This window comes from Podarcis pityusensis (genome assembly GCF_964106645.2).
Source record: "Podarcis pityusensis genome assembly, chromosome: 3".
Classification (NCBI taxonomy): domain Eukaryota; kingdom Metazoa; phylum Chordata; class Lepidosauria; order Squamata; family Lacertidae; genus Podarcis; species Podarcis pityusensis.
In genome coordinates, this window is record NC_138026.1 from 89,109,650 (window position 1) to 89,122,377 (window position 12,728).

Sequence of the window (12,728 nt, forward strand, 5' to 3'; positions counted from 1 at the left end):
TTGCCTATCTGAAGGGTTTTGAGGAGCGCTATTATACTTGTGCTGCTTGGAAGCTAAAAGTCCTTGTTTTCATCATTTGAGGTACAGATTGAAAAGGGCCATGTGGAAGTTACCTAGTTTTGAACATAAGGGATTAGATCCAGACTTAGTTGCACTATTATTCCCTTGATTTCACCCAAACCTATATTAAATTGATTTTTGGATGCTGAAGAAGGTAGAGGGTGTGGGTGGGTGTAGATGTGGGTGTGTAATAGAGAAGCAGCATAGCTTGTTAATTAGAACTTTTAAGTTCTCTCTTTTTAAATCCATATTACATTCTAGAGCGTGACTTGAAACAATTTGGTTGTAAGACAGTAGTTGTAGGTAGTAGCCTTGGAAACTAAACTTAGTAAAGTAAAAATAAACATGTGTATCTGTATAGTACTTTATAGAAGCAGAGATTCAAATAGAGGATTTCCTGATTTTAAGTTAAACCTGAGTCCCTATGCAAGGTGGCTGAAATTTTGGCATATAGGAAAACCTTTGTCTTCTGTTGCAGCTCTAATGCTACTCCAGTATTAAACAGGAAACAGTAATTTTTGGAGAGCGAGGTTCATACTGAATCTGTCAACATGAGGCATGCCTGAGCTACGATTTCAGGATTTTTTGGATCTATGGACATTCATTGATTTGTTTTCATTCTAAACAACTTGATTTTTCTTGCTGGAAGAAAGTTAAAGATACCTGGCTCAGTTTGCACATCATATAAAACCATAGTTTAAAACAAGCTATGGTTTAATGTGATGTGCACATCAGACCATAGAAAAAGTTTGCACTGTTGTCTCCAGTAGGAGTGCATTGCAAATCTATAACTGTTACACTTGTATAGCCTCCTGTGTACAAAGTATGCATACCAAAATCTCAATCATGAGAGGTAAATATTTTGTACCAAAAAGAACACATTAGGGTCCTGTTTCTGAGACTTGTGCTCTTACTTTCAAGGCTTGCTCTGTGACCTGCTGTGGTCTGATCCAGACAAGGATGTGCAGGGCTGGGGTGAAAATGATCGTGGTGTCTCCTTCACTTTTGGAGCTGATGTGGTCAGCAAGTTCTTGAATCGTCATGATTTGGATTTGATTTGTCGAGCTCATCAGGTATGAATTTGCTTCTTTCTAATTTGGGATCTTTACCTTCTAGTTTCCAGGGCTTTATGTCATTTACACATACAAAGATGGTGACAAGTAGGTGAGCTAGTGCAGATCAGGGTACAAATTTAGCTATATATAGTCTGTAGAACTGCCCTGAGATCTACGGGTATAGGGCAGTATACAGATTTAATAAATAATCTTAAATAATATTGAACACAAAGCTGCCCGAGCTGTCACATCCTCTCTGCACACATATTTCTGGATTTTGAGTCCTTTGTTTCAAAAATGTTGCAGAAAAACTGGAGGTCTTTGTGTAACTAGTCTACAGCACAAAGAATAATTTGCTTAAACTTATTTGTAATCTGTACCTTCTGATTTCTGTACTTCAGATTACCTTTTTTACCTACTTCAAATTAGTTTCCTTCCCACCATGGAGCAGGCTTTCGTTGGTGCAATTTACCTTGGTGCTCCTCTTGGAGCCCTCCATATACCCCTAAAATTGCTTTTGGGGAGCTGAGAAGAAAGAGAATTCCCATTGTGTTTGGAGAAGCCAACTTGCATGATAATGGATCTTGCATGGAATCTTAAGTTGTGTTGCATTCATTTTGCTATGTTCTCTGAAAACTCTTAGACTGCCGGTTATGGGATAAACATTTTGGCTCAGATTACAGAAATATTTTAAGTTACATCAATATTGGTTATGTGTTTTTCTCACTGACAGGTAGTTGAAGATGGCTATGAATTCTTTGCTAAACGACAGCTGGTTACCCTATTTTCTGCTCCTAATTACTGTGGAGAATTTGACAATGCTGGTGGCATGATGAGTGTGGATGAAACTTTGATGTGCTCTTTTCAGGTATGATAAACATGGATTATAACCTCTATATTGAGAGGATGGGTCAGAAAGTTACTAGCATTGTATGGCTTGAATAAAACTAGAGTTAGCCGGGGCAACCCAGCCAATTAAGTGAGGTATAAATAATAAAATTAGGTACGCGGTTGCTTGTATCTCCCTTGTTGAAGGCTAGCATTCTCAGCAAATGTTACAATCTTCCTTTAGTTCAAAACTAATTTTCTAATACCTCATTGTCATAGTATTACTAAGCTAAGGTGAATATTTGCCTGAATAAAATGGGATCAAGCCACTCTGCTGATGGAGTCTCTTGAAAAATAATAAAATGGATTGCTCTGAACTGGCTAGGGGTGTCTGGTTCTCTGAGACTGCCTTAGATGGAGTCAGACCATTGGTTCATCTAGCCCAGTATTTTCTACTGCAGCTGGCGAAAGTCTTCCCTAGATCTTTTAACTGGAAGTTGCTGGGGATTACTGTATTTACGCAAATCTAATGTGCCATCAAATCTAATGCGCACCCTAATTTTTGTGACGTTATTTGGCCAAGGAAGGTGCGCATTACATTTGAGTAAATATGGGACCATCTGTATGCAAAGTATTATGCTCTTACAGTTTGCTATCATCCCTACCTGGTTAGATGAGTCCACAGAATGGGTAGCCCTAGCTGTTAAATAATTCTTTTTGTACTTTGCAAATGCATATTCAACAGTTGTTGTAAATAGGAAGCCACCTCAAATGTAGACAGCAAGTTATACATTCATTGTAATGCTGGTTTAATGGATATGTTGTGTTGGTTTGAAGAGAAGTTTATTCATCTTCTTAATTCATCCTCTTAAGATTCTGAAACCATCTGAGAAGAAAGCAAAGTACCAGTATGGTGGACTGAACTCTGGACGTCCCGTCACTCCACCTCGCACAGCTAATCCTCCGAAGAAGAGGTGAAGAAAGGAATATCATAGAAAACCCATCAGATCTATTAAGGACAAAACTCCATATATACAGTATATAATAAGTGTGCACTGTAAAACCATCCAGCCATTTGACACCCTTTATGATGTCACATCTTTAACTTAAAGAGACGGGTAAAGGATCTTTAATATTTTCTAGTTGACAGATGTGCAACACTGTATTGTAACAAGTATACTCCAAGCTCTAATAACCAACATAGAGTAAAATCAAATCTAAACAAATTATTTTGGTTGCATATTCACATCACAGTTTTAAAGTTGACCAACATCCCAATTTAAGCTTGATGTAATAGTTAAATCAGATGAGAGCATGATGTTTCATTTGTGTAATGTGGTCTTACTGTTGCTTGATTGCTTTTATTTCTCTTATTTTGTAGCTAGAATGATGGCAAAGTATCTAGTCATGTTTCCTGGCTGAAAATGATTTGTGGAAGGGATTTTTGGGGCAGCTGCTGTTCTCCCTCTTCCCAGTATTCTTGCTAACTAAATGTGTGCCCCTATAATAGGAGTTTAAAGACACAAACCAATCTCAAACTCGTGACTCCGGTAATGCTCCTTATCCAGACAACCCAACAGTCAGTATTTCTCATGACAAAAAACTTAATACTTTTTATCTTAGATTGCCACAGGATGACTTTGTTCATTGCACCATTTTAAACTAACATTACACTCACAATGACACTTCATTTAACTTAAATAGGGCAAGAATGGTATTACTTATTAGTCGATAACTTGATTATGTGGTACCTTGCATTAGATTTTATTAGCATGAAACACCTTTTGGCATGCTTAGCTTCCTGATAATGTCATATTTGCATTAAAGTGCATTTTGCATAGCTCACCAAACATGAAGATCCTTCTCTGGTATGCCTGGAAAAGCTAGCTCTCTTCTTCCTCTCCTCTTCCCCACCCAACTGTGCACGCTGCCCCACCCTCCAGGAGGGTATATTTAAATGGATGTTGATCATTGAGCAGTAGGTTAACTATGGCTAGTGGTGGTTGGACTGTCTAATATTGCCATGTGAATGTTCTACATGATTGTAAGGCTTACGTCACTAAAGATTTATATCCTCTGGATTTTCATGATCAAGGTTCATATACTATTGTAGAAACTTCTGCTTTGTAGTGTACTATAGTAGCAATAATTTCTGTACATGATCAAGAGTTGATGCAGTATTTCTTTTCCTGTTTTCCTTAAAGGGTTCATATTGGCAAATGGCAAAGTGTAAAGAAATGTGCAAAGATTGTAAACAGATAAAAATTGAAAGGCAGCGACTTGATTGGAAATTAATACTTTTTTTTATTGAACACTGTCAAATGTGCAAAGATTGTAAACGGATAAAAATTGAAAGGCAGGGACTTGATTGGATATTAATACAATGTTTTTTATTGAACACAGTCAAATTTATAAGATTACTTAGTAGGGAAGCTTCCAATTTAAATTATTCTAAATGTGCAACAATGTAGAACTCTTTAATATTGTCTTTGCAAATGTTAAATTGAGAATTCTAGCAACTTGCATTTAATGAACTGACACGTATTATGCAAGGGATTTCTGGCAAAGTGAAAAGTTCTTACATGGATTTAAGTCTCTTTTCTAATTCCATTTTGTTTTAAAACACATATTAAATGTAGGATTTTTCATTTAGTAAAGTTGTTTAATTGATTTGAAGTCTGACTGGTTATTCCAATCTTTGTTATGAATTAATTTGCCCTTGATGGCATACATTAATGAGATGCAGACAAAAGCTTAATATTGACGCTAATATAGATTTGTGTTGGTGGATATTTAAAAATACAGCAGCTCTGTATACGTCACTGTAGATCAATGGATAACCAACCATTGTTGCTCCCTAGCACTGTGGTGTCTACCATATTATCTGACAATGAAATGATGAACTTCTTGGGTCCTTATTGTATGAAAAAAATCACCTCAAAGAAGGTAAATGGAATGTGACAAGATGGAAGCAAAGCTTTGCCATATCCAGCTCTCTATTTTTTTTATTTTTTTGTAAAGTGGGTAACTTTGTCATTTTTACACTGTAAGAGCACCTTCATTTCAGATAATATAAAGGAGCCCAAAATGTGTTTAAGGGCAGTAGTTTAATATGTGTAATTGAGTTTAACAAATTATTTTGGGAAATTGCTTTTACAACATTGCCCATGTATGCAGGCGTGCATGTGAAGCCATCTTGAAAGACAGAAACATTTACTTGCGCTGTAATTTGTATTCTTTTTCTGTCCTCCACCTCACTTGTCACTACTTAATGTCTGATAACATACTGCAAATTTACAAATACCAATGAAACCAACAAAGAATGTAATGGCTAAAACCACTAGTTATAATAATTACCTGTAAACAACTTTTCTGGAAGCGTAGTCTTTGAAGCTACTTAAGCTCTGAAGCTCATGATCAGTTTTTAGATCCTGCCCATGAATACAAATGCTGGTCTCTGTAGGCTTGAGGGTGAGCTCTAGCCCTTACTAACAGATGCCACCAGGGAATCAAGTGAGATGTGTCATTTTCTTGGCTTTGCAATTTGTGTTAAGTATTTTGGCCAAGGGTGTGTAGCCTTTCTGTGTAACCAGAATGGAACTAGTGATGTATTTCAGCATGGTTCTAACTATTACTTTACTGTCCTCTCCCCTTTTTCTCTTTCCTTAATAAAAGGAAACAGACACCTTTTACTGCCCCCCCTTAAAGCTTCTATGTCTTTTTTTTTTTGTAGCATTCTCCTATAATTTACTTGTAAGAACCTTTATTTACCGTAGTAACCTTTCGTTCCTACCATTGTTCCATCCGAATGTGTCATGTAAGCAGCTTATTCAAAGACAACCTTGTGCAAATGAGTCTAGGCTGCTGGATTCCTAAATAAAATTAGTTCACATGATAGTTTTTGAACAAATTTTACAACTGACCTGCTTTTTTCACATGTGTGACTGCACATAAATTGTTTGAAACCCATCGTGTGGATGCAAAACATGACATCTGAGTTGGTTGTGTCTTGCTGGCTTGGAAGGAAATTTGAGTTTTAGGAATAAACTTTACTAAACCTCTTGATTCTGTATTCAAGTCTTGTTTTGCACACTGTAGCTGACTCAGTCTCAGACCACCACATTATTTTGTAGACTGTAGACGGTTGCATGTGCCATTTAAATCCATTATAGATTTCACGTTTCAAAACTGAAGGTTTCAATGCTGTTGATTTCATTAGGACTTCGTTGAGACATATTAAAACCATTTGAAGTATCTGGGGATGTGGAGAAGAGCTAGATAATGAAATGAGGGCAGGGACCCCGTGTCATCATTTAGGAGGAGATACAAAAGTGCAACAGAACTTTAAAGAGATGTGCAAATGGTACTGTTGCTCTAGAAACTTGCAAGATGGTGCTAATGAAAAGAGATTATGTGTAGAAGTGTTTCTCCCCTGGAGATGAAAAATCCCTCTTTGAACCAAAACAACAAATATACATGAAAAAGAGAGCCCCCCAGATTTAGGAAATTGTAGGACTGTTTTACAGATTGATATTGAGGTCCCCATTTGTGTATTGATAAAAATCTGTTGGAACATTTCATTTTTTGATTTCCTCCCCAACAGTACTAATGGATGAACTGTAACTGGTTGTCATTTGAGGTCATAAAATTTACTTGATTATGCTGGGGAATCTTTTATGTAGCATCATCATGGTACATGGCCTTGGTTGCATTTAGCTAATCTCCTTTCAGTTCTCTCTATGGAGCTAGTGGAAAAATCAATATGTTGCTCAACGGTTTAACAAATTCTGTGACCAACCAGTTGAATGCTGTAATTTGTCTAAATTATGCAAATTTGTTTGCCTAATTTAAGTGCTTTCTTGTTTTGCACAGTCTTGCCTTTGCTTGTCAACACCTCTTCCTCTCCTTTTCTTTTCTCCACTGGCCTCCTGTTAGGTATCTGTTTTCAGCCTTCTGTTATTCTCTTGCTACATACTGTAGCTGGGTGACCTTATCAGGCCCCATGGCTTTAATGCCATTTATATGTTGATGACAACCAGCCCTACCTCTCTATTACCAGAACATATTCCTTTCTCCAATCTCGCATGTACTTGATATTTCTGCCCTGCCCGAACAGATCCAGCATCCTGTTTTTCACAGTGGCCAACCACACGTCTTCATGCTCTGCTTTTAGGCTTTCTAAAAGCAACAGTCTTCTGCTATATCAGGTTACATACATTGCTTCCAGTCTGCATGGCCTATGAGCTTACATGATGGGAGTTGTGCTCAGCATCTGGAGGCCATAATGTTAGCTACTCCAGTTCTATAAAATTGTCGTGATGAATAGACCACACACCATGAATTGGTCTGACTTCCTTTTAAAGGTATCTTAAGCTGGAGGCCATCATAGTATCTTGTACCTATAAAGTTTGGTTTGGTTTGGTGGAAGTTCTTCTTACAAGTTGTGAAACTAATGCCAATTACTGACATTGGGTGACCCAACACTTATACACACGATGCCTGATTTGATAAACATGCTATGACTTCTTTTGTGAACCACCCTGAAAAAGTACAAAATTACAAGTGCACAGAATAAGACAAGACACGAAAAAGAAGAAACAAGAAATAGTACCCATGTAGAAAACAAAACACAAAAAACATTGTGTACATTGTAAAAAGGGGGGGGGGGCTTGTAGTTAACCAGACCCTCATCTAATATGGTATTTATAAAAAATTAATTCTAAATATCTTTAAATTTGTCTATTGCAAGTCTATGTTTGTACACAACTCATTCATGTGTAGTGAGTATGTACATATCTTCAATCATAGGGCACCATTTTTTATTTTTCCAGTTCATCAATACCAGTCATCATCATCAATCATCATCATCATTACTAAATGAAGAAAAACAAAACAAAATGCTGTGGCCTTTCCACTGCCTTCTCTCCCTTGTTTTACTGTCAAATTCTGATACATTGCTGCCTATGATTTTCTTCTAACTGCCACCTTCAGATGTCATCCTTTAAACAATTGAATTACTGCTGTCATTTAAAACTTAAACTCCTCCTTTAGAACGACTGCTTAGTGGGGACTGCATCTTCAAATCCCTTCTCAAACCGACTGCTAAGGTTTTTAAGTCAAAGGCTGTATAGATCTCATTCCCCTAATTCAGAGGTTTTCAACCTTTTTGGGTCCACGGCTCCCTTGACCAACTACATTCTTTCTGCGGCTCCCCTGTGGTGCTCAGGAGCCCAGTTATGTCACCTGCAGAGCTGGTAGCCCCTCACACCTTTTCGAACACCCTCCCTTGCGTAGTGTTCCCTCAGCCTCCTCTCTCTTCTCCTTGGGAGTCCTCTGGGCAGCTGTAGCTGCCATCCCTGGTCTCTGAGCTGCCCCCCCTTGCCCCAAAGAGAGGTACCGCCTCACACTGCCCCACTCCCTGGCCAGCACCATTCTCCTGGGGAGCGTGTAGCCAGGGCTGCTGCAACAAACAGCTGTGCAAGCCTTTGGGAGGCAGAAATGTAAGAGGGCATCCAAGGAGAGAGAAGGAAAGAGGGACAGAGGCCAGTGTTCTCTGCAGCACCCCTGACCATCATTCAAGGCACCCTAGGGTGCCATGGCACACTGGTTGAAAACCACTGCCCTAATGAAACAGTCACACTCTTCCTGAAAGCCTTGTCCTGATTTTTCCTTGCATCAAAATTTTGATTGTTCGCCTCTCAAGGCAGAGACCTATAAGGTGCAACACAACTTGATGGTGCTATTAGAATAACAAAGTTAAAGTCTGCTACATGGACCACTGACACAGGTATCATTTTACTATGCCTTCATTTTGAAACTTGTCTTCAAGTGGAAGAAACATGAGCCAGACCTATAAAAAATTATGTGGAGTAAACTGGGGGAGGCAGGCACCCGCTGTTCCTTTAGGAATCATGCTATTTAAATATTAATACTTTTCTTAAAGAAGGGATTTCCTGCATTCTAATAATTAGCTACCAGGTTCCACCCATCTCACCCTGGAAAGCATTTCCACCGCTAGGGTGCTATGTATAGACCTGCTCTTTCAGTAGTGTTATAAAAGTACCTCTTCAAGTTTTCTGAGCTGAGTCAATTTTTAATGTTCCTAACCACAGACAGCCAGATTGTCTTAGATTGACTGTTAAAACCTGCTCAGTTTTGAACAGGAGTTGTAGCCATGTTGGCTTCATCCAGGGGCCAGGGGCCGATTCCAAGTTAAGACATGTGCAAAAGAATCCCCATTAAGCTATTAGGTACATCACCATTTACGTTTCTCTTTAACCTGTTACTGAGTTGGTGCAAGTAACAGTGTAGTCCAGGCATGGCCAAACTTGGCCCTCCAGATGTTTTGGGACTACAACTCCCATCATCCCTAGCTAGCAGGACCAGTGTAGTCCTTTCTGTTTCTCAGGTGCTCCATGTATGTAAGGTTGCAGCACCTGAGATATATAAGAGGGCTCAGTCTATCCCTGTTGCAGTGCATGTTGAGAACTACGGGATTGGAAGAAATGGCCAAAGTGCACCAGGAAAGGAATGATGGTGGTGCTCTACTGGAAACTTGGGTTGACAACAAAGAATCGTGTGTTTGGGGTCAGACTGCCCCTTTTAAAATATTCTGCCCTACAATGTTCTTCCAACACTTGACTTGCCAGTTTGCTTCTGGCATGAAAAGCTGATTAAGCGTTGTCTTGTCCTTGTGTTGGTTAGATGTGCTTGAAAATTGTGATGGAATAAGCATTCTAAAGCTTAGGTGAACCATAGGGGCACATTCCTATCCTGCATCTACAACTTGGAAGAAAGGTGGGAGCTAGTCCCTTTGATTGTGCTGAGCCTTGAAGGTGCTTCTCCCTGTGCTTCTTATTACCCCTAGAGCTTAGCAAGATGTCAGACAAGAGCCTTTCTTTTCCTGATCAGGGTCAGAGACAACTACATGCTTTGACAGTGCTAAGGCCAGACAAAAACTGAGGACCTCTGTTCTTTGCAGAACCAAGTGGACACCAGCAGCGATACTTGGTAATAAATATTTCCAAAATACTGTATCTCATAGCTAAAAATATGGGCAAAGATCCAAGGAGCTCCATGCATGTACACCAAATATCTTTTGTGCAAAGGATGTTTTGCTTCTGGCTGTATGCTGTATCTGACGCCAGTTAGAAATGTTTAAGGGTTTTTTAGTCAAAGGCCTTGGCAAAATGTGCAATGCAGGAAAAAAAATGCAAAATATGAAGTTGTCCTGTGGGCAATTAAAAGGTGTCTCTAAAGAAATAAATATCTTTTCATTGTTTTCTTAGCAGTAGTAATAAAGAGCTACACACTAAGTCATATATTTAGCCATATCTATTAGCAACTCAAAGGGATGTGGGTGGTGCTGTGGGTTAAACCACAGAGCCTAGGGCTTGCCGATCAGAAGGTTGGCGGTTCAAATCCCTGCGACGGGATGAGCTCCCGTTGTTCGGTCCCTGCTCCTGCCAACCTAGCAGTTCGAAAGCACATCAAAGTGCAAGTAGATAAATAGGTACCACTCCAGCGGGAAGGTAAACGGCGTTTCCTTGTGCTGCTCTGGTTCGCCAGAAGCGGCTTAGTCATGCTGGCCACATACGCCGGCTCCCTCGGCCAAAAAAGCAAGATGAGCACCGCAACCCCAGAGTCGCTCATGACTGGACCTAATGGTCAGGGGTCCCTTTACCTTTACCTATTAGCAACTCAGAAGAGCAAAAAACAGCTCCTTTAGTATTCTTCTACAAGTCACATTGTTAAACAATAAGGTCCTTATGGTAAGAGCAATCCCAAGCAGTATTGTGAAAAGTCCTGTTCAACACAAAATCTGCATCCATTTTTTGTGCTTGGTACTATCCCTTGAAAATGTCTCCACCACACCCTATTTAGATCATATACAGCCCTACTATTTTCAGTGGATTTGCACCACATCATTTTATAGATGTAGGAACTGAGCCTTGGTAATATTGCCTTGTCTGTTAGAATCCAGCAAATCCCTTTCTTCACTGTAATATTACTCTATTTCTATTTATCACATTTATTTTCAAATTATTCTTCATCCCTTAAGTAAATAGAAATTTTTTTAATGCGTTAAAACATTAAACATTGCTTATAGCATAAAAATCGGCCTCTGTCTATAAATGCAGAATGCTTAAAAGGGATAGAAAGCACAAATATCTGATCAGAGACAGAAGGATAAAAGTAATGCTATAGCATCATGCTGGCAGTGCAAGCTAGCCACGCATTTTTTGTCCTGATAATGGGTATGATTGTGGCTGCTTTTCCTACAGGGGAAAACATCTGTGAGGTCAACAGATAGTCAAGGCACCAAATTCCCCCTATATTTCACTTATTTTTACAATTTATATGCCACTTAATTACGATGTTAGATAGATAGATAGATGATAGATATATATAGATATAGATAGATGATAGATAGATAGATAGATAGATAGATAGATAGATAGATAGATAGAGACAGACAGAGACAGAACGATAGATAGCTTGGAAGTGTCCTTGGTTTGTTTGGAATCAGGGCCTCAATACACTTATGTTAAAGGGAAATGGAGTTAAGTTTCACCTAGTTTGATCTGTAAAAACAGCTGAACTATCAAGGCTTGCCTTCAATGTTGACTGTGGTCTAATAGTGCCCCCTGGCGTACAGCTAATTGTCTAAAGTTCACCGCTAAGATCTTTATTTCTATTTATTTAGTCTATTGAATTCTACAAACTAGATAGAAATACACATTCAGTAATAGATCAGTTTGAGACAAACTACACATTACATATATGAGTGCATTAAAATGATGGCAGCTTTTCCCCCCTAAGTGATAGCAGCTTGGGAGGTACTTCAAACAGAGAAGTGACCATGTAGAGTGAAAAGAGTGCTTAACCCATGCCAGTGGAGAGGGGAATCTGCAAAATCCCAATCCCGCAGGGATACCACTTCAGGCAGTTTGAACCCTTGGGCTTTTTCTATCACTGCAAACCCTTCTCAGATCTCTCCTCCCTCCCTCCTCTCTCAGTGCACCTCTAATCAATCAATCAATCAATCTTTATTATGATCAGAGATTAAGCCACAAAACACAGCTTCTCTATTTTTACATTTTAAAATATGAGAGTCTAGCTGCTGTGGAAGATATATTTTACAAACTGTGCTACTTTTGTGGTCAAATTCCTAGATTCCAAACTATGTCTCACACAATCAGCTCCGTATCGCTCCCCATTCTCCATATACACAACAACCTTTCTTTTGCTTTAGAGCCAGTTAGTTCCTTGCTAGACTTCATCAGTCCAGGAAAACCAAGGAACAGATACATTCACTGCCTCTATGAGTCTATGGACCAAGCGAAGCACCGCAATAGGCAGAAGGAAGGGTTTTGTTTCGTTTTTTAGATGATGAACAAGCTTTCTTAAATTTCCTTTGCACTCATCCTCTTCCTGTGTATGAAATTTCAGATAATATTTGGGTTGCCATACATCCAGAATTTCCTGGACATAGCCAGGATTCAGTTGTTGGAAACCGTGTCTGGGCAGAAATTGCTGAGATGTCTGGGAAAATCCGGGCGTATGGCAGTCCATGTCGGAAGGGTAGATTTTTGAGAATTTAATTAAAAATAGCTCAAAAACTTCATTTTTTCCCTTTGAGATTTTGCAAGAAAAGCTCAAAAACTTTTGTGTCCGGATCTTCACTTTTTGAAAAATGGAAACCCTAGATAATCTGGTTTTAACTATTTTATCTGCAATCATTTTTTCTACTGTGTTTTCTTCCTGTATTGTCATTACTGGTGT

The 12,728-nt window shown here is 39.0% G+C and overlaps 1 protein-coding gene across 1 annotated transcript in view; it reads left to right on the plus strand.

Moving 5' to 3' along the window:
• PPP1CB (protein phosphatase 1 catalytic subunit beta) overlaps nt 1-6,008 on the plus strand; it is a 34,989-nt gene extending 28,981 nt beyond the window's left edge. Inside the window, exons 6-8 of the mRNA XM_081000290.1 lie at nt 982-1,133; nt 1,849-1,983; nt 2,817-6,008. Coding sequence (XP_080856416.1) covers nt 982-1,133; nt 1,849-1,983; nt 2,817-2,921 — 392 coding nt within the window. The 3' untranslated portion in view covers nt 2,922-6,008. The remainder of the gene's footprint in view (nt 1-981; nt 1,134-1,848; nt 1,984-2,816) is intronic.
• The last annotated feature ends 6,720 nt before the right edge of the window (nt 6,009-12,728 follow it).